Source organism: Musca autumnalis, unplaced genomic scaffold, assembly GCF_047663935.1.
Source record: "Musca autumnalis isolate F117 unplaced genomic scaffold, ASM4766393v1 scaffold_5, whole genome shotgun sequence".
Classification (NCBI taxonomy): Eukaryota; Metazoa; Arthropoda; class Insecta; order Diptera; family Muscidae; genus Musca; species Musca autumnalis.
Window position 1 is genome coordinate 18,541,349 of NW_027412088.1, and position 26,729 is coordinate 18,568,077.

Genomic DNA, 26,729 nt, shown 5'->3' on the forward strand with positions numbered 1-26,729 from the left:
GGGTTTGGGTTTAAAATGTCAATTCCATAGCGTAAACGTCAAATAAATCCTCATAATGAAGCTTAACCCGACAAAAAGCTCTAGTGCAAACGCAGTTTTACGCCTAATCGGTATTATGAAAAACAAAAATATCAGTTTTTAAAAATTATTTATTATACTGTGAACCGAAATTTTGGGGCAGAGATAATTCCTTTTGGGGATGAAAGCCCTTGGTGAGTATGTTAAGAATCCTGAAGGACAGATCCGCCATGAGTCAAACTTCCATGTTATGGCATGATGAAATTTCTGCTGAAGACCATGTAAGGCATCTGAAATTAGAGTTATATCTTTGTTAACTGTTGTTTTAGCTTAGATGACATGTCTTCAGTCAAATCGAATAAAGATTGTTTCGTCCTTTATTTTAAGAACCGCTATAAAAGTACCACAAGTTGACGTTTTCCAGCTTCGAAATGTTCTGCAAATATGTCGCTCAGATAATTTTAGATGCGAATCTCATTGACAACTATTCGATTTTCAAGATAGAGAATGCATACTTTCCCATTCGAACTTCGAATTCTCAATTCGAACTTCATTCAGAATGAGGGGAAATGGGAAAAAATTACACAAAATTTTATTCAGAATACGAAAATGTGGGAATGGGAATAATTTCCCAACGTTCAGAATACGGCTGATAAAGAATTTATGGGAAAGATGTGTTCCTTTGCAAAGGCTGTGTTAGGCAAAGAGAGTGGGCATAAATGTCAGTTGCTTTGTATTCGTGCATGATACTGGGGGTTCTTAAATCGATTTCCTCACTACTGCAATTTCATAAAACTACTCTAGTATGGAACTCAATTTAAGAACCCCTAGTTTCATGCACGAATACAAAGCAACTGACAATACGGAAGTCAGCCAATGTCATTACATTTGATCAACGATGTTCGAGCCATCCGAAAAAGTACAAACAAACCACGGTGCCCGGACATAACTCCCAAAATGATTTTGGGCGTTATGTCCGCTGCCCTTTGCGGACATAACTCCCAAAATTCGTTGGGAGTTATGTCCGTGAACCAAAGCGGACATAACACCCAAAAAAATCGCGGACATAACTCCCAACAATTTTTTCTTAATTTATAAATTATTTCTTTGATTAATTTTGAAATTTATAGTTATATTTTTTTTTTAATTTTAGAGTAGAAGTTAGAATGTAAGCGGAATTATACATTTGAGAAGGCCTAAGTGCCAACCAATACCAAAGTATCCACAAAATCCTCCTGATTTCATAAAATTAGTTAAAAACGAAATTATGCTCGAAATGATGTAAGTAGCAGTTAGGAGGAGTTATTTATTCAAAAATATTTTCGTTTTTCAGAAAGTATTTGAATATTTGTACAAACACTTTTTATCTTCTTTAATTACTTTTACAAAAACTTTTTATTTTCTTAAATTGTGAAAATATTTTTGTAAAAAATCGCGAATATTTTTACAAAAACTTTTTATCTTCTTTAATTGTGAAAATATTTTTGTAAAAAATCGCGCGATTTTTTACAATTTTTGCCTGCGGCGCATTTCATTTTTCAGAAAGTATTTGAATATTTTTTACAAAAATTTTTTTTCTTCTTAATTTGTGAAAATATTTTTGTAAAAATCGCGCGATTTTTTCAAAAATATTTTCGCCTGCGGCGCTTTTCGTTTTTCAGAAAGTATTTCAATATTTTTAAAAAAACTTTTTATTTTCTTAAATTGTGAAAATATTTTTGTAAAAAATCGCGCGATTTTTTTCAAAACTATTTTCGCCTGCGGCGCTTTTCATTTTTCAGAAAGTATTTGAACATTTTTTACAAACAATTTTTATCTTCTTAAATTGTGAAAATATTTTTGTAAAAATTCACCCGATTTTTTAAAAATATTTTCGCCAGGGGCGCTTACCTTTTTTCAGAAAGTATCTGCGAATTTTACCAAAAACTTTTTATCTTCCTGTAGGCAGCATTTTTCGTTTAAGTTGGAAGGCAAATTTTGAATATAGTTCGATGGCCACTACTTATTTAGTACTTAATTTTCTTAAAAATTTTAAATCAATTATAAATTATTTTATGAAATGAAAAATGCATATGAACTTAAAGTTAATTTTTAAATTTTTTTTTATACATTTGAAATAAAGATTGTATTTAAATAAAAATCACTTAAATTTTAAAAACGGACATAACTCCCATTGGGACTTATGTCCGCTAAGGGGGGTCGGACATACTTACTTACTTAGCTGGCCTTTTACAGAACATTTGTTCCATAAGCCGAACTAAGAAAAAATCTCCAATCCTCTCTGTTTGCTGCTGTATTTTCCCAATCTGGGATATGTAGCTTTGTGATATCTCGTTTCACTTGTTCGCTCCAACGAAGCTTTGGCCTTCCAGATCTGCGAGAACCTCCATGCGGCCCGTATTTATACGCCTTTTTAGCGGGTTCATCATCACTCATTCTTATAACATGGCCTAGCCATCGCAATCGTTGTATCTCGATTCGTTCAACTATATTGATGTCATTGTATAGTTGATACAGCTCGATGTTCATACGACGCCGATATTCGCCGTCAACACAGATTGGCCCGTAGATCTTTCGAAGAATTTTTCTCTCAAACACACAAAGCACTGCCTTATCTGGGGCCTAATTATGTGATTCGATATCGAGTTGTTTCGACCTGAGTACTCAAAGTTGGGATGACAACATTCGTTATCGAGTAAAATTATCGAGTAATTGAGCATAAATTTGCGAGCAATTTCTCGAGGCCAAATTACCTATCGTAAACAAATAAAATGAAAGATTTCCTTATTGTCTTTCTGTTTAAAATGAAAAATTGTTGTTTGTTGTCGTTTTATAGCAGAAAAACGATGTTAGTAAATAATTGGCAGCATTTTTTAGACAATATAACAAGAGAAATTGGGAAAAGTCCTTTGCAGTCGTTTTGAGAAATTGTGATAAATTTAGAATTAAAATGCATGCAACCATTAACCAAAAATTACTTTTGCAGTCGTTAAAAAATAAGTTGAAAAATAAGCATTTCTGGAAAAAAGAAAAAAAAATTAATATTAATAGCTTTTATTGTATAAGGGAAGTACATTTTAAACATTTCATCCCCCGTTGTTTACCAAAGGAAATATTCTCTCAGAGAGGCTAATGCAAAACATCCACTAAACTCTCTCTCATTTATTTTGAGAGAGGATTATTAAGGTAGATGTATCAGCAATCCGTTACAACAATGTCAACAATATTTTGCAAGAATTAATAATTTTCTTATTTTCATAGCACAACTTCATTCCGAAATTATTATTGAATGTATTGTTCAACAAATTCCACAAATATTTACATTTTTCATTCATAATTTTGTTTTTTTTTTGTTCTTGCTTTCAAAAAACACTTTTTTTACATCTACCTTCATAACATTCCCTATAGTATACATAGGTTTTCATAGTTCGATTACTGGTTACTCTCGAAACATTCGATCAACGATTTCGATCGAATCTCGTCATGCCGCTTTTTTATCGTGTCGAAATCTTTTTCACGAGCAAATACTCGATCGAATCGAATCAAGTAATTAGGCCCCTGCTTGAGCAAGTACCCATGCTTCGGAACCATACATTAGCACGGGTAGTATCAGTGTTTTGTACAGTGTTATTTTTGTTTGACGAGAGGTGGCTTTATTCCTAAACTGCTTACTCAGCCCAAAGTAGCATCTGTTAGCCAACACTATTCTTCTTCGTATTTCACAACTGATGTTATTTGTTGTGTTTATGGCGGTGCCGAGGTAGACGAAGTCCTTTACTACCTCAAAATTATAGGTACCAACATTCACAGATGGTGCGGTGTTTATGGACATATTACGCGTCGATACCATCAACTTGGTTTTTACGCCGTTTACTGCCAGACCAACTTTAGCAGATTCTCTTTCGACTTTTGCAAAGGTGTCAGTTACTTCCTTTACCGATCGACCCATGATGTCAATGTCGTCGGCATAAGCCAGTAACATGTGGCTGTTCGTGTATATCGTTCCATTTCTTCTCGTATGACCTTTTCCAGCAGGATGTTGAATAGATCACACGACAGGCCGTCTCCTTGTCTGAAACCTCTTTTGGTAGTAAACTCTTCGGAGAGGTTCTTTCCAATTTTAACTGAGGATCTCGTCTCAGTTAATGTCATTCTACAAAGTCGAATGAGCTTTGCAGGAATACCAAAATCAGACATGGCTTGGAACACCTTTGAACGTATAGGGCTGTCGAATGCTGCTTTATAATCGACGAAAAGATGGAAGGTGTCGATCTGCATTTCTTGGGTCTTTTCCAGGATTTGTCTCAAGGTAAATATCTGGTCAATGGTGGATTTGCCAGGTCTAAAGCCGCACTGATAGGGTCCAATAATTTCATTGACCATAGGCTTTAGTCTCTCACACAATATGCCAGATACTATCTTATATGCAATAGGGAGCAGACTTATGCCCCTATAATTGGAGCACACAGTCTTATCACCCTTCTTGTGGACTGGACATAGGATGCTCACGTTCCAATCGTCGGGTACGCGTTCTTCCTGCCAGATGGTGCTAACTAGCTGATGCATACACCTTATCAGCGTGTCGCCTCCGGTTTTGAACAGCTCGGCTGGTAGGCCATCGGCTCCTGCCGCCTTATTATTCTTCAGCCGGTTTATTGCTGTCCTTACCTCATCTTGGCTGGGCGGTATACATTCAATACCATCATCTGGGATTGGATCTGTGGTATCTTCGCCGTCTTCACTGCTATCGGATACCAACAGTTTGGAAAAATGTTCTTTCCATATCCTGAGCACACTATCTGTATCAGTTACCAAATTACCTTGTTGATCTCTACAGGACGATATTCCTGTACCAAAGCCATCAGTTTGATGCTTCACTCTTTGGTAGAATTTTCGGACTTCGTTCTGTCTCCTGTACATCTCCATTTGTTCACACTCCCTCTTTTCCATTTCTCTCTTTTTCCTGCGGAAAAGACGTTTCTCCTCTCTCCTTTTCTCCCGATACCTCTCTCGTGCGCTACGCGTTGCTACAGATTGTAAAGTAGCCCTATATGCCGCATTTTTTTCTTCGGTAGCAGCACGGCACTCCTGGTCATAAGGGGGGTCGGACATAGCTCCCAAAAAATTTGGGAGTTATGTCCGCAAACCAAGGCGGACATAATTCCCAAAATCGTTTTGGGAGTTATGTCCGTTGGGAGTTATGTCACGGCACCCAAACCACACTTTAGCTTTGTTCCTTTACGTTAAAGTTTCTTCAAGTTTTACCATTTTTAACTCGGAAAGTGTTCCTTAACCCCAAAAAGTAGTAAAACTGGAAAAAAATGTTTTTAAGAGAGTGAGAGAGCTGATTTTTTTTAAGCAGCCATGTTTGTTTTTTTGACATTGCTGCCAGATCATGGCACAATAATACAAGCTTTGTTCCTTTACTTGTTCAATGGTAAAAGTTGTAAAAGAGAAAACTGTTAAAATTGCTCTCTCATGAACATTTTTACCAGAAAAGTAAAGGAACGAAAAAATAGTATATCTGGTAGCACGGTCAAAAAGAAACATAAAAATTCAATTTTCTTCTTTTATTTAACAGTTTTTAATTTTATTTTGTCAGCGGTTCGCCTTTTTCTTCTGTTTTTCGTTCATTTTTTCATAGTGAAATAATCGTCAAACAAATGCCGAAAAATCAGTTCTACCATCAGTTCTGTGGTAGAAGAGAAAGGCATTTGTGCCATCTCTCCTCTCTCACTCTCTTAAAAATTGCTGCCAGTTTTACCACTTTTTGGGGTAAAGGAACGCTTTGCAGGTTAAAAATGGTAAAAATGGTAACCTCAGGTAAGTAAAGGAACACAGCTACAGGTACAACGGCAAAACCAGCTGATTATCACATTAGTTGTAAAAATGCATTATTGGGAATAAAAACACATACAAAATGTAAACAAGCAATTCACAATAATACCTACGTAAAATTATTATATGTGCAAACTAATATTGTGATATTTATCGTCGAAAACAAAATATATTTCCAATATTATTGTTACATTGTAGTTAGTGCTTACGATTGCTTTTAAAATATAAAAGAAAATTGCGCTCTTATTAATTTCATCTTAGAGAAAAATAATTTATAAAAAATTTGTCATAGAAAATAATGATATGTGCAATAACGAAAATTTTTAAAAAACTCATAATAATGAACAAAATTGTTGTACATTTAACATGATATTGTATTGTCCTTGTGGATTAGGACTTGTTGTAGACTTCGTCTCATAGAACCGACTGGGTTTCTTAAGGTGTTAGTGGTGATATACTCCCATTCCGCCAATAATACACATTTCAATGCTTTCAGCTTCGAGCACTCCTTTGACTTCGCGAAAACTTTGGCGGATAGGTCTTCAATGGGTTTGTAGTAGAGCTGGCAAACCATCGATATTCCCAACATTAGATATTTTCGATATAATAGTTTAAAATATCGATTACTATCGATATTATCGGTAAGCTGTCAACACCATTAATTTGGAGATGAAAATGGCGGATATGTCAATGCTTTTCTTGACATTTTGTACAAGTAGTTCACAGAAATGCAAAGGAGAATAAAAAATTGCTTTTATCTTATAAAAATATTAAAAAAATACATTTTACCTTTTCGAAAAATATGTACGTGTGACTACGGGCTTATTTTCTCACACACACACAAAACCGAAAAGCAGCGAAATTTCTATTTATTTTAATGAGTTTTGTGTTGGGGGTTTTTGTTCCGATAATATCGATAGGCAAAACTATCTATCGATATTTAATTTTTAAAAAACAATCGATTTTATCGATAGTGCCATCGATTTTTTGCCAGCTCTAGTTTGTAGCCATGAGTTATAGCTGGCCACTCCAATAACCGTACATTTCGTGCCTTTAAAAACTCCTTTGTAGGTCTAACAGGGTGATTCGAGGCAATAGCCTGCTGGAAAGTCCAATTATATCCGTACATTTCTCCAGCAATATCTATTAAGTTGTTCTCTAACAACTCAACATACATATGTTTCGGAATACTATTTTCCGTTTCTTTTGTGCAAAACTTGCTATGTGAGAGTACTTTTCACAGTTTTCTGAGAGAAGAGAGAACTTCTCTCTTTTGCTGCTTTTACTATTAAAAAGGTAAAGGAACAAAGTTTTTATTTTCATCTGCAGTGGTTTAACAATTGGTCTGTTCCAGTACTGCAAGAATCTACTAATTTTAACTATTTTTTTCGATAACATAAATTGTTATCGTAGTAAAAAGAAGTAGCTTCTTGTAGGTTCCGGAACAGAGCAAATATGTGTGTTCGTTTACTCAAAATTTGTACGAATTGTTACTGGATATTGTTCGTTTACTCTACAGTATAATGCAAAAGACCTTAAGGGGTAAGTACATAAGCTGCCTTCATTGAAATATGCTTTGTTCCAGAACCTGCAAGAAGCTACTATTTTCTACTACGATAATATTTTTTTCTTTATGTTATCGGAAAAAATAGTACATATTAGTACATTCTTGCAGTTCCGGAACAGACCAATAAATAGAAATTTCGCTGCTTTTCGATTTTGCGTGTGTGAGAATTTAATAGCTGGTTTACATTACAAAATCGAGTCGATTTTAAACTGTAAATTCCTTTGCGTATACGTCAAATGAAAACTCAAATGAAATCAATTCGATTTCATTTGACGTTTGAGCAAAGGAATTGACAATTTGAAATCGACTTGATTTCGTAATGTAAACCAGTTATAAGCCCGTAGTTATACGTACACATTTTTCGGAAAAGTAAAATGCATTTTTTTTTAATATTTTTATACAATATAAGCAATTGTTTGCCAACAACTTAAAGAGGAAAAAAAAAAACAATTGTTTATTCTCCATTACATTTCTGAACTACTTGTGCAAAATGTAAAGAAAAGCATTGACATTTCCGCCATTTTCCTCTCTAAATTAATGGTGTTGACAACTTAACGATAATATCGATAGCCTTCGATATTTTAAAATATTATATCGAAAATAGCTACCCAGCAAAATTTGACGGAAGGGGTTCTTTGCGATGACGTGATTTCATGACATCTTTTGCATTGGTTCAAAGGAAGTCGTGAAAGATCCGATCTTTTCATTAGGATTTGAACCAATGCAAAGGAAGTCGTGAAAGATCCGATCTTTTCATCAGCATTTGTACCCATTCCATCGATCCAATAGAGATGATGTTTGTGTTTTTATTTACACACCTGTTTATTTTCATTTTGGTATGTTCCAGGGGCTAGATTCTTGTTCTATGAAAATTTGAAATGAAAAATATTTCCTTTATAATTTTTTCATTTGACAGTTCTTTCCTTTATAAAAGTTTTCATTTCACATTTTCATAGAAACAGAATTGAGCCCCTGTACTGCAAAAATCAACTAATTTTTACTATTTTTTTTCGATAAAATAAATGCTCTGTTCCAGAATCTGCAAGAAGCTACTATTTTTTACTACGATAGCATTTTTTCCTTTATGTTATCGGAGAAAATAGTAAAAATTAGTAGATTCTTGCAGTACTGGAACAGACCAAAAGGAAAAATTGTTATCGTAGTAAAAATAAGTAGATTCTTGCAGTTTCTGGAACAGACCAAAGTTGTTAGAACTGTCGTCGTGATGTTGTCTTACATTTCCTGCATATCAAACAACTAAAACTTCTAAACAATTGGTATTATATGAAGTCCCAACCATCGAGCTAAAAATAGAATCGGACTGCACACATTGCTATTTAAAAAGTTCCCTTGTCTGTTCTAAATCTGACATATACCCCGGTTACACTCTGACATATACCCCCGGTTAGCTTTTCGAGGATATAAACTGTCAGCTGATGTTTGTTTACGTATACATACAAAATAACTAATAAAGTCGTGTGTTACACTTTTACGTCCCCTCTTTGCTCATATTGGTATATTTTACATAGGGATACATTTTTGTATCATGGTATCAAGCGTACTTTTTGTTAAAAAAGTGTCTAATGAAAAAAAAATAATTTTATGATTTCCAAATAATAGTACGTTTATATATAACCGGATTTAACAAACCCACTGGGTTTTAAATGTCAACTCCCTTGCGTGTACGTCAAGTAAATCCTCATTAAGTAGGTTAACCCTGCAAAAGGCTATAATATAAACATGGCCTTACTTTAGATTTACTAACTCCATAAAATCTCATACGACCAATCGTAAACGTGTAAAACACGACAAACTCTGTTGCAAAAACAGTTGCAACTTTTGGTACTTTTTGAGTAGAGTTGGATTTTTTTGCACAAATACCGAATACAACACTGTATTTTTGGTGGATTTGTGCCGGATTTAAAATAAACCCAGTTGTGAGAGGATTTAATGCTTAGTTTACATTTGGCGTCGTTTCGTGATTTCGAGGGCGTTTCGTGATTTCGCGCGAAATCAAGCAAAATTTATCATGATTTCGCATACAAAAATGAAATCCTCTCATTTCGTGATTTCAGCGAAATCAACATCGAAATCACAGTACACATGATATACAACCCTGCTTTTGCCTAAAAAAGTACCAAAAGTTGCAACACTTTTCACGTATCACAATAAACAAGGTAGATGGTCAATTGCTGCAACAAAAAATTTTAGTATCAAAATTTGTAAACAATGTGAAAAAATATTAAATTACTTTGTTACAATGATATTTTTTATTGTGTTCCCGTACTTTTTAATGGTAATGTTAGAAAAAAGAGCGAATTGTCAAAACTTGCTTCCCCATACAAATTTCATAAAAAATAAGGGAACGGAAAAATGACGGAAATTGCAAAAACTCCAACATAAATATCAAAATCAACGTATCGGCTATAATATTAGATGCCAATGAACATGCTTGCTGCTAGTTTTCTACTAGGCCAAAATTGTATGGCAGAAAACAGAAGAAGAGGGTGTTATTCGGCGCTATTTTTGTTTAAAGAGAAGTGCAAGTCTTGCTAGATTTCGGAATATGGGAACGCATTTTTAGCACTAAACGGGAAAACTACTGCAAGTACTAATTTTGTGCAGGTTCTGAGCACAATTTTTATCTATCGAATGGCCTGTTCCCATACTTTATAAAGTGGTAAAAGTTGTAAAAGTCGTAAACGATTTTCATATACATTTTGTGTAAGGGAACGAAAATGTGTAAAAGTGGTAAAAATTGTAAAAACTTTTTAGTTCTGGAACAGAGCTAAAATTTATTATAACGAAGTCTCAACGATAAAATCATTTTTTGATATTTTCATTTGTTAGTACTATACGCAATTAATACGATATATAGGTCATTTTACGATAATTTTCAATATAAAGTTTTAATGTTCTATATTGTCGTATATTTTTGATGCTTAATTCAATTTGCAACAACTTGTTTTGAAAATTCATGTTCGATCAGCTGCGCATATGCATCCACCTTGATCATTGTGATGTGTTTGAAATCAACAAAAAAATAAGTGTAAACACCGGGGTGTATTTCAGGATTTCGTGAAATCCAGTGGATTTTGGAGCGCAAGTATAAACTTGGCATAATTTTTGTATGGCAAATCTGGTCAGATTTGACCAGATTAAGTAATAAATCCTCATAATGTGGGTTAACCCGGCAAAAAACTGTAGTGTAACCGCACTAATAGAATGAAATCAATCAAATCTCGCTTCTTGGAATTTGAAAAAAAAAGTCCGAAACGAAAAGGAACAAGAATCTGAAAATAAAGAAGAAACTACTTTTGGAAAGAAACAATTAAAAATAAATTAATTAAGAATAAATGGTATTTTCCATAAAAAGTCTCTCCTCCCCGTTCGTTACATTTTGTTCTTTGAGATCCCTAAAGCAAGCCGGGTTGTAGATCCCTACATATTTCCGTCACTAAACAAAAGAGTATAAATTACCAAAATGTTGTTATAAAATAACAAAATTATAAAATAAAAGTAATTTACGAAATAAAAATACTTAAAGGAGTGCATTTGGAGTCCATGTTGGAATCTGAACTGATGATGGGAAGATAATTGAAAAAACCTTTTGTAAGATGAAAGAATATCAGTTGCAGAGAACGGAGGAAGTAATCTTTTGCGTTGCAGCGGTGGTGATTACATTGCAATTTTGGATGTAAAGTTTTGAAAAACTAAACTGATAAATTAATTGTAGCTATTTCATGAATTCGTTTGAACTAATAAAGAGTTTTGTTTTTCATGAAAACCATATTTCAATACAGCATTTCAATTTTCCAAACAAGACATGAAAATTTCATGCCAAGGGGTTGGTGAAAATGACATGCCAAAGCATTGGTTAAAATGACATGTCAAAGCATGGGTGAACATGGCGTGTCAAAGCATTGGTGAAAATGACATGTCAAATCATTGGTGGAAATAACATGCCAAAACATTGGTGGAAATGACATGTCAACGCATTGGTTAAAATGACATGCTTAGGATCCAGAAAAGAACGTCATCTTTTGGGGTACACGCTCATATAAAATTCATCGATGAAGATGCTAAAAAGATGACATGCTAGATCACTTGCATGATTGAATGTCATCTTTGGCATCGAACATTTTGCTGGGTAATGTTGGGAATATCGATGGTTTGTCCCAATTTACATTAGGCGAGTTTACTTGCGGCAATTGTCAGTTTGTTGGTGAGAGAGGGTGCTGAGAGGCAAAGGGTTACCATATGCCTCACCTCTCTCTCCTACAAAATGACAATTGCCGCAAGTAAACTCGCCCAATGTAAATTGGGACTTTGCCAGCTCTAAGGGCGAAACCAATAGCTCTGCGTGTTGCGTGTGCGTTCAAAAATACAAAAACAAAATACATGTATTTGTTGTTGTTTCAAATTTGAAATACGTGTATTTTGTTTTTGTATTTTTGAACGCACACGCAACACGCAGAGCTAGTCCCAATTTACATTAGGCGAGTTTACTTGCGGCAATTGTCAGTTTGTAGGTGAGAGAGGGTGCTGAGAGGCAAAGGGTTACCATATACCTCACCTCTCTCTCCTACAAAATGACAATTGCCGCAAGTAAACTCGCCTAATGTAAATTGGGACCTACTATAGGTTTCGCCTTAATGACCATTGTTCTTCAAACATATCGTCCAATTTTATGTTGCTGCGCACTAGTAACCGTTAATCGGCGGGTAATTGTTTTGTATTTTCTTTTGTTCTACCATTCTAAACATAATTTTGCACATTTTCTCTTTGACTTACAATTCTTTGCGCCAAATTCATTCAATCGTTCATTGTTTGTTTGACAGTCGGGTTGTTTGTTAGTTGATTTTTTATATTTTTTATTAATTGAAGATACTGTTTTTTGTTTTCGTTTTGATATTTGATTATCTGTTTAACATAGGGTACGTATATCAGGCATTTGTTAAAGAAATTAAGTAAAGAAAAGACACCCCGTCAAAAGGCAGTAGACATCATTTTCCACAAAAAAAAACATTGTTCCACAACATCCCATACGGGACAAGGGAGACTTCTCTCATATCAATGAGTGCACCCCGATTCATATTTTAGCTCAATGATATGGGACCTACTGTTTATCGCCGAGTCCGAACGGCGTGTCTTAAGACACCACTTGTGGAGAAGTTTTTCAAGGCTGAAATACTCAGGAAATGTCGCCAACACTACTGAGGGGTATTTTGCCACCGTTGAAAAATGTTTGATGTTGCTTGGCCGAGGAATCGAACCCTCGACCTTCTGCGTGCAAGGCAGGCGTGCATACCATTGCACCACGGTGGCACCGTGCCACAAGCATATTCTAAAATAAATTGATTTGTTTTTCTTTATAACCTTTCAAATAAAAGTCTCAATAAAACATAAACTTAAAACTTTATTTTCTTTTTTAGATTATATTACCGTATAAACTAACACAATGAGTAAAGGAAAGTCAACACGTTCCACGAAAATAAAGGAAGATCCAGATGCTCCTGCAAAACAACAAAGCTCAAATGTTGCGGCATCTGCACTGCGAAAGATATTTTATATATCACCGGAAATGTTAAAGGATGATACACAAAAATTGAAACTAGAACGATTTTATCATCCGGGCAAGGGAAAAGCCACTCTGTTCATGACGAAAGACGATAAACATTTAATGGAAATTATGGAATTTTCAGAACCGCGCAGAAGTTGGCTAATCAATAGTGAGGTCTGCTCGAATGGCCACATTTATATGACCACCAACATAGATGCAACATTCCTTGCTCTGCATCATCTGCGTAAACACTGCACAAAGCGGGCTTTGTCGCTGGATAGTATACACGATGAAGAGGATCCCACGGCAGCCAGACTTTTAGGCAATTTCATCCAACCAGATAATCTCAAGTGTATTGCTGATGTCAAAACGGCAGGTGGCGAAAAATATTTCAAATATAATCACGAAAAATGCCTAGCTTGGCTTTCGTTGAAAACAAAACGTGTCGCGGAGGCATTAAAGAAGGCTGGCATTTATTGTGGTCACAGTGCGGTGTCTCAAAATTTCACCCAAAGTGAGAAGGCAGTTGACGAAAGTGCCCATGAAACAGACTTCTTAAGAGTAGCGTGTGATTACATTGGAGGTTACATTGCCTTGGACTTGCATGATGAACTTACTAAACATTTAAATATACCATCTGAAATACAGGCCATCGCCGAAGAAAAGAAAACTGCCAGCACCACTAAACGGAAATCTGGAGAAAAATTAAAAAATGATGGCAATAAAAAACAAAAATTGGAAAATGGAGCTGCAGCCAAGTTGAAGGGTTCCTCTCTGCTTGATGACTCACCGGATGATGAGGAGGAGGACGAAAACCGCAATAAAGCAAATGAAGTAAAAGAAGTTAAAGAAGAAATAAAATCCCCTAAGGAGTCATTGTCCACACCATTAAAAGAACGCACACTTACCGCCAAGGAGGCAAAGTTGGCTAAAAGTGCAAAGGGTACCAAGAGTATAGCGTCATTTTTTACAAAGAAGGCCACAGCTTAAAATAACTAATATTAAGAAATAAACAAATAAAAAAGTAACAAAACTAACGCAATGGTTAATGTTTGTTAATTTTGTACAAATTTAAACATCTTTCAATTAGCATTTCAACACTTTAAACCATACATTAGGGTGGTACTTCACAAAATTCATTAAGTTTGGGTGAATACAAATTTTCCTATGGGAAATTTTGAATTTTATTCAGGCTGACTGAATATTGTTCTCCATAGGAAAACTTGCATTCAGTCTGTCTGAATAGTGTTTTCCATAGGAGAACTTGTATTCAGACTGTATGTATACAAGGTTGAATAGTGTTGTTGTATTCAGCCTGGCTGAATATTGTTTTCCATTGAAAAACTTGCACTCAGCCCATCTTAATCTTGTTTCCACATTCAAAATCCCATGTTTCAAAAATGTGTCATGATCTCGTTATTATTATGTATCACTTGCTTTGAATTTAAACCACCCTAATAAAATATACCCACTGTGTTCACCAGGTTGATTCCCTTGGTAGAAAGTCTGCATTTGGGGTATCCTTAGGGTGCAGTATACATGTTGTTGTCTTTTTATTGCCTGCTATAAAAGTGGAAGACTAGCAATACGGTTTTAAAATGTAGTTAGCCGTCATTCGGAGTAGCAATGATTTTGGACCGACAGGGTTTGAATTTTTTAACATTACCAACACTGCACGAACGACATTTAAGTATTACATCTGATGCTTTAAGTGATGTGCCAAGTGAAATTATTATTAAATCACGTATTAAATATGGCAGCAAATGGTCCGCCTGCCAAGGTCTTGTGGCTGAATATTCGAAAAGTACCTCCGTGCATGGATTACGATATATTTTCGAAGTACATCGACCATTTTATGAAAAGTGAATATAAAAACTATCATTAATATTTGAAAACTGTAGAAAAATTGATGTGTGTGTGTTTGTCTTTTAGATTTTATTGGATAGTCCTAATGCTGATCTCATTTTACTTTGCTTTTTCGCTTATGTGGGATACCTACTTAAAGTGGTTAGATTCCCCTGTTATATTAAATTTCGATGAAACCTTTATGCCTGTAAATAAAATACCCTTTCCCACTGTAACCATTTGCCCGGAAATCAAGAGGGAACGTGACGAATTTGATTTTAAAAAAGTTGCTGAAAACATTCAAGCTGAGATTGATGAATATCAAAGTTTTAATAATGCCGGAAACTTGACAGAAGAAGTGTATGTGATTTGAAAGCAAAAGGAGAGAGAAAGAGTGCGATTTGATATTTTTCTCTTTTAGATTGCAACAATTCATGGCAACCTTGCAAATCTGTGAAAGTGAAGTTTTGGATCAATTTACGCCATATATGCCGAAAGATTTACCTGTTGATGTATCCCAAACCTTGGTGGATTTGGCTTTGGAACCCAATACCACGTTGCCGTTTTGCAAATGGAATAGTCGTCATTATTTTTGTAATCATCTCTTTAAATATGTCTTAACCGATGAGGGAGTTTGTTATCAATTTAATAGCTTACATCCCAATGATATCTATAGGGATCCCAGGTAAGAGATGGAGGGTCAACCAGTAAAAATTTTAAAATAATTTTTATTGCCCACCTATAGGCCCTTGGGCGTGGATTTTTAAAATAATTTTTATTGCCCACCTATAGGCCCTTGGGCGTGGATTTTTAAAATAATTTTTATTGCCCACCTATAGGCCCTTGGGCGTGGATTTTTAAAATAATTTTTATTGCCCACCTATAGGCCCTTGGGCGTGGATTTTTAAAATAATTTTTATTGCCCACCTATAGGCCCTTGGGCGTGGATTTTTAAAATAATTTTTATTGCCCACCTATAGGCCCTTGGGCGTGGATTTTTAAAATAATTTTTATTGCCCACCTATAGGCCCTTGGGCGTGGATTTTTAAAATAATTTTTATTGCCCACCTATAGGCCCTTGGGCGTGGATTTTTAAAATAATTTTTATTGCCCACCTATAGGCCCTTGGGCGTGGATTTTTAAAATAATTTTTATTGCCCACCTATAGGCCCTTGGGCGTGGATTTTTAAAATAATTTTTATTGCCCACCTATAGGCCCTTATCGTCTTAACTTCATTGCACGTTTTGCTGTACGTTTCTCTGTCTTACAGTTATTTAAGCTACTACGACAACACCGTTGTAGATTACAACAATTATCTCAATACTGATGTACCCAAATACGAAGAATTTACAGGAAAATGGTCATTAGATGAGGGTTATGTTGATCAAGGATTTAATGCATATCCACAAAGATCCGTTTTATCGTCTGCCAGAAACGGTCTCTTTGTTTTTATGATGGGATTTGAACACAATTTTGATTATACTTGTCGCACGTTTAAGCAGGGTTATAAGGTAAGTGATAGGATGTGACCAATATTTAAACAATTCTCAAAATTCTTTGTGATCTCAAAGGTATTCCTGAACTCTCCGGAAAGTGTACCACTAACTACTGGCAATTATATTTTGGTGTCTCACGATGACGAAGTGTTGGTTTCAGTTTAGCCTCAATATGTTACCGCAACAGAGGATATACGTCAATTTGGAGTGGATAAGTAAATAAATATTGCTCTAAACGTAGTATTTTATTAAAAAATCGTTTATTCAGCCAGATTGTATGAAATCTTTACCCGATGAAAGTTATCCTATGGAAAATATTATTCAGCCAGGCTAAATGATGTTTTCTTCTATAGGAACATATTCATTAAGTGTGATATAACCTATTTTGGATGATATTTTCAGGAGACAATGCTATTTCAACGACGAACGATATTTGCGTTACTTCAAATCCTACTCGCAGAGTAACTGTCAAACAGAATGTTTGGCCAATTTTACGATTAATAAATGTGGATGTGCCAAATTTTGGATGCCAAGTTAATATACATATGGACATTATTTCAGAAACATTATAATAGAAAGATTTCCCATTTTTACAGAACCTTTGGATGTACGTACTTGTGGTCTATCGGATGTCGGGTGTTACAATGATGCCGAAATGGAAATGAACCGAATTATATCGAATCAAACTAAACGGAAGTCGGTTGATGCCAGTGTCACAATAATGTGTGATTGTATACCATCCTGTAATTCTTTGAATTATAATTTTGAAATATCCCGAGCGTATTATGATTTTGAAAAGACCTTTAGAGCCTTTAGGGAAACCTATCAGCATGATGAGTGAGTTGTTTTAATGAATTCTTGATTCTTTTACATAAACATAACCTTTTTTATTTTTTTTTAATTTAGTGGTCGTGGTGCTCGTTTGGCGGTCTACTTCAAGGAATCCCAATTCACTGCCATAAAACGTACCGCCATGTATGACATTACGACGTTAATTGCCAATTGTGGTGGCATTTTTGGCCTTTTCATGGGTGTTTCCGGTTTAAGTTTAATCGAGTTCATTTACTTCTTTTCGGTCCGCTTATGCAATAACCTGCACAAGAGAAGACTCATCGAAAAGAGAATATTGGAACAATTGCAAGTATATGTGGACGATGAGTAGTTAAATTGTTATTGGTTAGATTTTAAAATATGATATAAATGAAATTTGCATATTTTGTAGCCGTTAAAAACGTAATAAAATATTAATTTGGTCTGTTCCAGAACTGAAAGAATTTTCTCATTTTTATACCCTCAGCATTTATGCTAACGAGGGTATATACACTTTCATACGGGCAAAATGTGCCTCATCGAAATAATGGTTTTAGACCCCAAGTAAGTTTGGACGAAATACGTTTCAGACAATTTGGAGTCGATTTAGCAATGTCCGTCCGTCTGTCTGTCTTGCTGGTAGGAGCGCACTTTAACCCTCGAACGGATTAACCTATTTGGTCCAAAATTTGGCTTTCGTAATATTTTGTTTAAACGTAGTATAAGTTCGAAGATGGGCCATATCGGTCAACTCCATCAGGTATCTCCCCCACAAAAGTTCGAAAATGTTCGGAAAATTTGTGCGCACGATAACTCTTGAAAGGAGTAACCGATTTTGTCCATACTTTGCCCATGGTAAAATGTGTACCAAACTTAGATAATGTTTCAATATATACTTAATCGGTCCTCTCCTTCGGGTGCCTCCCATACAAAATTTCGGAAAAGTGCTAGCAACTTGTATTCACTGCCCTCCATACAACGGTACAAGTTTCATTAGGGTCAAGTCCATACTTCCTGAGAAAATAGCCTGAAAGTTGCAAAAAAAAACCCTATGACACCGTGTGAGGTGGTTGGAGCGCAAGATAACTCTAGAACGGATCTGCCGATTCGGTCCAAAATTTGGCCTTAGTAATATTTTGTCCAAACATAGTTTAAGTTTGAAGATAAGCTATATCGGTCCACTCCTTCAGGTACCTCCCCACAAATGTTCGGAAAAATTGTTCGTACGGTAACTATTAAAGAGAGTGGCCGAATTGGTCCATACTTTACATATCCTAATATATCTACCAGATATAGTTCAGGTTCAAATATGGACTATATTTGTCCACTCCATCCGGTACCTGCCACACAAAATTTTGGATATGTTCACTTTAAGACCTGCTATCGAATCACTTTGATTTTTGTTGAAGCAACTTGTATTCCCTGCCTCAATTACGATGGTAAAAGTTTTTTCAGGGGCAAGTCCACACTTCATGAGCAAACAGCCCGAAGGGTGTAATAACCCCCTATGGCACCGTGTGTAGTGGCTGGAGATTCACTTCCAATGTCGATCCATTCCTTTAAGTATCTCCTCCGCAAAACATTTGCTCTTTAATCCTAATCAACATTTTTGTCGGTTAAAACCCCCTATATACATACATTTTTTAGGAAAAAATTGTTTCAATATGCACAGGCTGAGGGTATATCTCTGTCGGCCAAGCCGACTGATACTTTTTTACTTGTTTTTGTTGGATTCAATAAAAATGGCTTGGAAATTAACAGACAAGACGTACAGAAGGAAAGAAAATTAAAGTAAAAGTATCAACCCTGTCTCCCCGGTCTCTTCAGCAATGTTTGTAAAGAAAAACATCGATAAACGTGGCCGTGGCACATTAAAATCAGTGATTATACCCTCCACCATATTATGGAGGGTATAATTAAATTTGTCATTCCATTTGTAACACATCGAAATATTCATCGGAGACCCTATAAAGTATATATATTCTTGATCAGGGCAAAAATTCTAAGTCGACGTAACCATGACCGTCTGTCAAGATACAGCTCACAATTTTTAAGATAGAGCTTTGTAAATTGGTGTAGAAGTTTCTAGGACTCCTAGGTTGTTTGGTATTGCAAATGGGCTATATCGGTCCACGCCTTAATATAGCCCCCATAGAGCGGAACCACCCGATTTTCGGTGTTTTGAAGGTTTTAGCTTCATTATCAGACCGAAATGACTGAAATTTGGTACTTAGTCTTCGTTGGGGGTATAAAACTTTCCCCCAGAATTTTGTCGGTATCCGTCCACGCCTTCATATATCCCTTATAGAACCGTACCTCCCGATTTTCGGTATTTTGAAGGTTGTGGCCTCAATAATCCACCGAAATGGCTGAAATTTAGTATATAACCTTTGTTGTGGGTATAAAATTTCCCACTTTAAATTTGTCGGTATAGGTCCACGCCTTCATATAGCCCCCATAGAACGGTACCTCCCGATTTTCGGTATTTTGAAGGTTGTGGCCTCAATATTCCTCCGAAATGGCTGAAATTTAGTATTTAGTCTTTGTTTGGGGTATAAAACTTTCCTCCTCTTAATTTGTCAGTATAGGTCCACGCCTTCATATAGTCCCCATTGAAAGGTACTGTAACGGCAAAAATCGGAGGCCCTCAATTTTGCCACCAACCTTGCTCATTTGAATTTTTGTTTGTTTTGGTTATGTTTCCAATGTATAGTAAAGGGATTTATTTTAATTTTAAACGAAGCCCATCAGTCTCTGTCAATATCCCGTTAGCCTCACGTGAGTTTGATTCAGCCATTGGTTGAGATAAACAACAACTCCCATAAACGGAGTTGCTGAGAGAGGGAGAGCCAAATTAGATCAAAACGAGGTCCCGTTATTCCTATGGGAAACACGTGGTCTAGGAACATATAAAAGGCGGACGATTTTCAAATGGGGACAGTCAGTGCGAGACCTTCGGTACATGAACATCAACCCGCGGCAACTTAGTCGAAATGTAGTCAAAGTTTCTAGTGTCCTGTAGGCATCCGGGTAAGTCATAACATTCGCATATTATCCTTGAGTGTATCCTTAGGGTAATCCTTGGGATATCCTTGAAGTATCCTTAAGACTCCGAGGTATCCTTGGAATATCCTTCGATCCTTGGGATATCCTTTGATCCTAGAAATATCCTTCGAGTAATCCTTGATCCATGGGATATCCTTGAAGTATCCTTAAGGACTCTGAGGTATCCTTGGAATATCCTTCGATCCTTGGGATATCCTTCGATTATCTCCCGATCTTTGAATTCTCCCGTATCCTTGCTTGAGTTCTTACTAAGGTCTCTCGCAGTAGAATTCCCTAGTATCCTTGCTTGAGTACTTAATAAGATCTCTCGCAGTAGTATTCCCTAGTATCCTTGCTTGAGTACTTACTAAGGTCTCTTGCAGTAGTATTCCCTAGTATCCTTGCTTGAGTACTTACTAAGGTCTCATGCAGTAGTATTCCCTAGTATCCTTGCTTGAGTACTTACTGAGGTCTCTTGCAGTAGTATTCCCTAGTACCCATGCTTGAGTACTTACTAAGGTCACTTGCAGTAGTATTCCCTAGTATCCTTGCTTGAGTACTTACTAAGGTCTCCCGCAGTAGTATTCCCTAGTATCCTTGCTTGAGTACTTACTAAGGTCTCTTGCAGTAGTATTCCTAGTATCCTTGCTTGAGTACTTACTAAGGTCTCATGCAGTAGTATTCCTAGTATCCTTGCTTGAGTACTTACTAAGGTCTCTCGCAGTAGTATTCTCTAGTATCCTTGCTTGAGTACTTACTAAGATCTCTTGCAGTAGTATTCCCTAGTATCCTTGCTTGAGTACTTACTAAGGTCTCCTGCAGTAGGATTCCCTGGTATCCTTGCTTGAGTACTTACTAAGGTCTCTTGCAGTAGTATTTCCTGGTATCCTTGCTTAAGTACTTACTAAGGTCTCTTGCAGTAGTATTCCCTGGTATCCTTGCTTGAGTACTTACTAAGGTCTCTTGCAGTAGTATTCCCTAGTATCCTTGCTTGAGTACTTACTAAGGTCTCTTGCAGTAGTATTCCCTAGTATCCTTGCTTGAGTACTTAATAAGGTCTCTTGCAGTAGTATTCCCTAGTATCATTGCTTGAGTACTTACTAAGATCTCTTGCAGTAGTATTCCCTAGTATCCTTGCTTGAGTACTTACTAAGATCTCTTGCAGTAGTATTCCCTAGTATCCTTGCTTGTGTACTTACTAAGGTCTTCTGCAGTAGGATTCCCTGGTATCCTTGCTTGAGTACTTACTAAGGTCTCTTGCAGTAGTATTCCCTAGTATCCTTGCTTGAGTACTTACTAAGCTCTCTGGCCGTAATCGTAGTTAATAGTAGTACCTTGGCATTATCCCTCCTTCCATCAGGTCTCGGTAGACGAGACGTGGAGTACTTATCCAGGTCTTTCCCACGTAGTTAAGAGTACTTATTTGGTATTTAGTCTTTGTTTGGGGTATAAAACTTTCCTCCTCTTAATTTGTCGGTATAGGTCCACGCCTTCATATAGTCCCCATTGAAAGGTACCTCCCGATTTTTGGTATTTTGAAGGTTGTGGCCTAAAAATTCCTCCGAAATGGCTGCAATTTGGTATTAAGTCTTTGTAGGTGTTATAAAACTGTTAGCCAGAAATTTGTCTGTACAGGTACACGCCTTCATATTGCCCCCATTTCCGACTAAAATTCGTCGGTATAGGTCCACGTTTCGATATAGCCCCCTTAGAACGGTACCTCCCGATTTTGGTAATACTGAAGGTTGTGACGTCAATATCCCACCGAAATGACTGAAATTCGTTAATTAGTCTTCCAAGGGGTTATAAAATATTCCAAAAGAGTATTATCAGTATGTATATATCCACTTCTTCCTATATCCCCATAGAAGCGTACTTCTTGATTTTCGGTATTTTTTTAAGTTTTACATTATCTTACCGAAGTATGGGAAATTTGGTATTTAGTCTTCTTTGAGTCTAAAAACTTTCCGCCAGAAATTTGTCGGTATAAATCACATTGTTTTACCGAAATTGTTGAAAACTAGTATTAAGTCTTCTTCATACACGAAAGAAACTAATTATATTCCATTTTACTTCAATACAACTCGTGGTGGAGAGTACAACGCCGTTCTTACTTGTTTTTTGAATGACATTTTCCACATGGAAACTTTCATTCAGCCTGGCTGAATGGTGTTTTCCATAGAAAAACTTTCGTCCAAACGTCCACTGTAACTGTTGAAATACTTTAATTACTTTCAAGTTAAAAAAATATTTCCGAAAAAATGTTCACAAATGTATTTACATTAGTTGTGTATGCAGCGAAACAAACTTTTTAAATTTCTACAAATTAAAACATTTCACCTTTACAACCCTTTCAGCATACATTAGGGTACATCAAAAGCTTTATTCAGCCTGAGTGGGTGAATAAAATTTTCCTATGGAAAATAGTATATTTCATTAGCCTGGCTGAATAGCGTTCTTCTTAAGGAAACTTTCATTCAGCCTGGCTTAACATTGTTTTCAACTTCAAGTTTCCATGTTTTCTATGGAAAACTTTTCTACAAGGTATATTTTACTTTTTATTGCTCTGCACTTTTCTCTGGCGTTTAACTTAAACCACCCTAATACAACATGTTGTGTTTAGGATATTAATCACCAGCTGTATTCCCTTGGTACATGGGCTGCATTTGGGTATTCTTTAGGGTGCAGTACACATGCTGGTGTCATCTTATTGCCCTGCTATAAAAGGCGATGAAATTTAGCAAAACTGTTTTAAAACATAGTTAACCGTTAATAGTGGCAGTTCGCAATGTTTTCGGCTGAAAATGGTGCCGTGCATTTTCCTCAACCGGATCCTGATTTTTTATCGCTACCAACACCGCCCGAACGACACTTAAGTATTACATCAGCTGCTTTGAGTGATGTGCCCAGTGAACTCATTATCAAAACGCGCATTAAATATGGCAGCAAATGGTCCGCCTGCCAAGGTGTTATGGCTGAATATTCGAAAAGTACCTCGGTGCATGGATTACGTTATATTTTCGAAGTGCATCGACCGTTTTATGAAAAGTAAAGGCTATGAAAAAAAATATTTGAAAACTGCAAAAATTAAGTGGTGTGTGTTTGTCTTTCAGATTTTATTGGATTGTCCTAATGCTGATCTCATTCTACTTTGCCGTTTCGCTTATGTGGGATACCTATTTAAAGTGGTTAGATTCTCCAGTTATATTGGGATTTGATGAAACCCTGGTGCCGGTTAATAAAATACCCTTTCCCACCATAACCATTTGCCCGGAAATCAAAATGGAACGTGATGAAGAGTTTGATTTTACAAAAGTTGCTGCAAAAATTCAAGCTGAGATTGATGAATATCAAAGTTTTACCAATGATGGAAACCTGACCGAGGAAGAGTAAGTGATTTTAATGTACGGAGATGGACAGAGAGTGAGTGATAATTTTGATATTCTTGTTTTTTTTTTAGATTGCAAAAATTCATGGCAACTTTGCAAATCTGTGAAAGTGAAGTTTTGGATCAATTTACACCATATATGCCAAAAGATTTAGATGTTGATGTATCCCAAACCTTGGTGGATTTGGCTTTGGTACCAAATACCACCCTGCCGTTTTGCAAATGGAATGGTCGTTTTTATTTTTGCCATTATCTCTTTAAATATGTCCTAACCGATGAGGGAATTTGTTATCAATTTAATGGTTTAGATGCCAAAGACATCTATAGGGATGCCAAGTAAGAAATGGAGGAGGGTCAACCAGGTGGTTTGAATAAGATTTATATTTTAATATTACAAATATATATTGAAATTGGTACTATACAAAAGTTTGTTCCACTCCCAAAATGAAACCCCACCCATAATGTGAGGTTAGACTTAGTCCCGGTCCACACTAGCGTGAATTTCATTAAAAAATTTCATGAAATTAGGTGTTCTTAAATCGAATTCCCCACTACAGCAATTTTATGATTTTACTTTACTATGGAGGTCGATCTAGAGACGCAAAATTTCATGCAATTTTTTCAATGAAATCACTCTATTGTGGACCGGGACTTATGCAACATTTGAATTGAAACTATTAAATGTAATTCCCATTCAAATTGATCCCGGTTGAACTCCTCATTATTTTTATCTTGACATGAGATGCTTTATTGTATGTTTTCCCCTGTCTTACAGTTATTTAAGCTACTCCGACAAAACCGTTATTGATTACAACAATTATTTCGACACGGAATTGCCCAGATACGAAGAGCCTAAAGGAAATTGGTCCTTGGATGAGGGTTATGTCGATCAAGGTTTTAATGCATATCCACAAAGGTCAGTTTTGTCATCGGCCAGGAATGGTCTCTTCGTTTTTATGATGGGATTTGAACATAATTTTGATCATACTTGTCGCACGTTTAAGCAGGGTTATAAGGTAAGCGATAGGATGTGACCAATATTAAAAAAAATTCTCAAAATTCTTTGTGACCTCAAAGGTATTCCTTAACTCTCCGGAAAGTGTACCACTAACTACTGGCAATTATATTTTGGTGTCTCACGATGACGAAGTGTTGGTCTCAATTTTGCCACAATATGTCACAACAACAGAGAATCTACATCAATTTGGACCGGATAAGTAAGTAAATATTTATACGGATGTGAAAATGTTAATCCTTTGCTCAAACTTTCCAGGAGACAATGTTATTTCAATGATGAACGATATTTGCGTTACTTCAAATCCTACTCGCAGAGTAACTGTCAAACAGAATGTTTGACCAATTTTACCATAAACAAATGTGGATGTGCCAAATTTTGGATGCCAAGTAAATATAATAAATTATTTCGGAAACATTATAATTAAAAGATTTCCAATTTTTTAGAACCTTTGGATGTGCCCACTTGTGGTCTGTCGGATGTCGGCTGTTACAATGAGGCCGAAATGGAAATGAATCTGATTATATCGAATCAAACCAAACGCAAGTCGATTGATGACAGTGTCACAATAATGTGTGATTGTATACCATCCTGCAATTCTTTGGATTATAATTTCGAAATATCACGAGCGTATTATGATTTTGAAAATACCGTAATAGCCCAGAGGGATAAATATGAACATGATGAGTGAGTGACCAAACAAAAAACCACCTTTTGATAGAGATAACATTTTGTTTCTTATTATTTTCAGTGGTCGTGCTGCTCGTTTGGCCGTCTACTTCAAAGAATCCCAATTCACTGCCATAAAACGTACCGTGCTGTATGGCATTACGACGTTAATTGCCAATTGTGGTGGCATTTTCGGCCTATTCATGGGTATTTCAAGTTTAAGTTTAATCGAGTTCATTTACTTCTTTTCGGTCCGCCTATGCAGTAACCTGCACAAGAGAAGGCTGATCAAAAAGAGAATTTTGCAACACGATGCTGATATGGGTGATGAGTAGAAAAAACCTAACCTAATGTAAACTCCCCGTAAGGTTTGACTCTCTCACAACGTGTCGCAACATAAAGGAGAGAGTGAGAACACTCACGTGGAGTTTACGTTCAGAATAAGCCTGAAAATCTTAAAAAATTAAATATGTATATTTCCAAAAAGTAATAAAATGATATACGTTTACATAGTCTTTAATTTGGTATGAGATTTTTCACAACAACATAAAAAACGAGGATCACGTGAGGATGACAGATACTAGCTATAACAATGGAACAAAACAGTGAAGCAGACACCTAACTATCACCTAACGGGCTTGATTGCCTTTGAAACATAAAAGGATAGGACTTATCATTTCATATCAAGTGTTCGCTGGAGGGTTACCATAAAATAACGAGTTGAAATTGCTACTGCATTAGGACCAAAATTTTTCAGACCAATAAACGTGGATTTTTTAAAGAATATTTTTTCATAGACCATCAGACCAATAAACGTGGATTTTTTAAAGAATATTTTTTCATAGACCATCAGACCAATAAACGTGGATTTTTTAAAGAATATTTTTTCATAGACCATCAGACCAATAAACGTGGATTTTTTAAAGAATATTTTTTCATAGACCATCAGACCAATAAACGTGGATTTTTTAAAGAATATTTTTTCATAGACCATCAGACCAATAAACGTGGATTTTTTAAAGAATATTTTTTCATAGACCATCAGACCAATAAACGTGGATTTTTTAAAGAATATTTTTTCATAGACCATCAGACCAATAAACGTGGATTTTTTAAAGAATATTTTTTCATAGACCATCAGACCAATAAACGTGGATTTTTTAAAGAATATTTTTTCATAGACCATCAGACCAATAAACGTGGATTTTTTAAAGAATATTTTTTCATAGACCATCAGACCAATAAACGTGGATTTTTTAAAGAATATTTTTTCATAGACCATCAGACCAATAAACGTGGATTTTTTAAAGAATATTTTTTCATAGACCATCAGACCAATAAACATGGATTTTTTAAAGAATATTTTTTCATAGACCATCAGACCAATAAACGTGGATTTTTTAAAGAATATTTTTTCATAGACCAACAGACCAATAAACGTGGATTTTTTAAAGCATATTTTTCATGGAACATC

The 26,729-nt window shown here is 35.8% G+C and overlaps 2 protein-coding genes and 1 pseudogene across 2 annotated transcripts; all 3 read left to right on the forward strand.

Annotated features, from left to right (window-relative positions):
• The first annotated feature begins 12,225 nt into the window (after positions 1-12,225).
• LOC141405538 (ribonuclease H2 subunit B) lies at positions 12,226-14,056 on the forward strand. The gene is made up of 2 exons (XM_073989997.1): positions 12,226-12,360; positions 12,859-14,056. The coding sequence occupies exon 2, from the start codon at positions 12,885-12,887 to the stop codon at positions 13,974-13,976; it is 1,092 nt and encodes a 363-aa protein (XP_073846098.1). The 5' UTR covers positions 12,226-12,360; positions 12,859-12,884; the 3' UTR covers positions 13,977-14,056.
• A 556-nt stretch (positions 14,057-14,612) lies between these two features.
• LOC141406202 (pickpocket protein 28-like) lies at positions 14,613-17,490 on the forward strand (annotated as a pseudogene).
• A 5,419-nt stretch (positions 17,491-22,909) lies between these two features.
• On the forward strand, positions 22,910-25,775 carry LOC141405537 (pickpocket protein 28-like). Its single transcript, XM_073989996.1, has 8 exons — positions 22,910-23,231; positions 23,297-23,572; positions 23,644-23,907; positions 24,347-24,587; positions 24,649-24,788; positions 24,845-24,975; positions 25,033-25,273; positions 25,338-25,775. The coding sequence occupies exons 1-8, from the start codon at positions 22,972-22,974 to the stop codon at positions 25,588-25,590; spliced, it is 1,806 nt and encodes a 601-aa protein (XP_073846097.1). The 5' UTR covers positions 22,910-22,971; the 3' UTR covers positions 25,591-25,775.
• Positions 25,776-26,729: the final 954 nt, after the last annotated feature.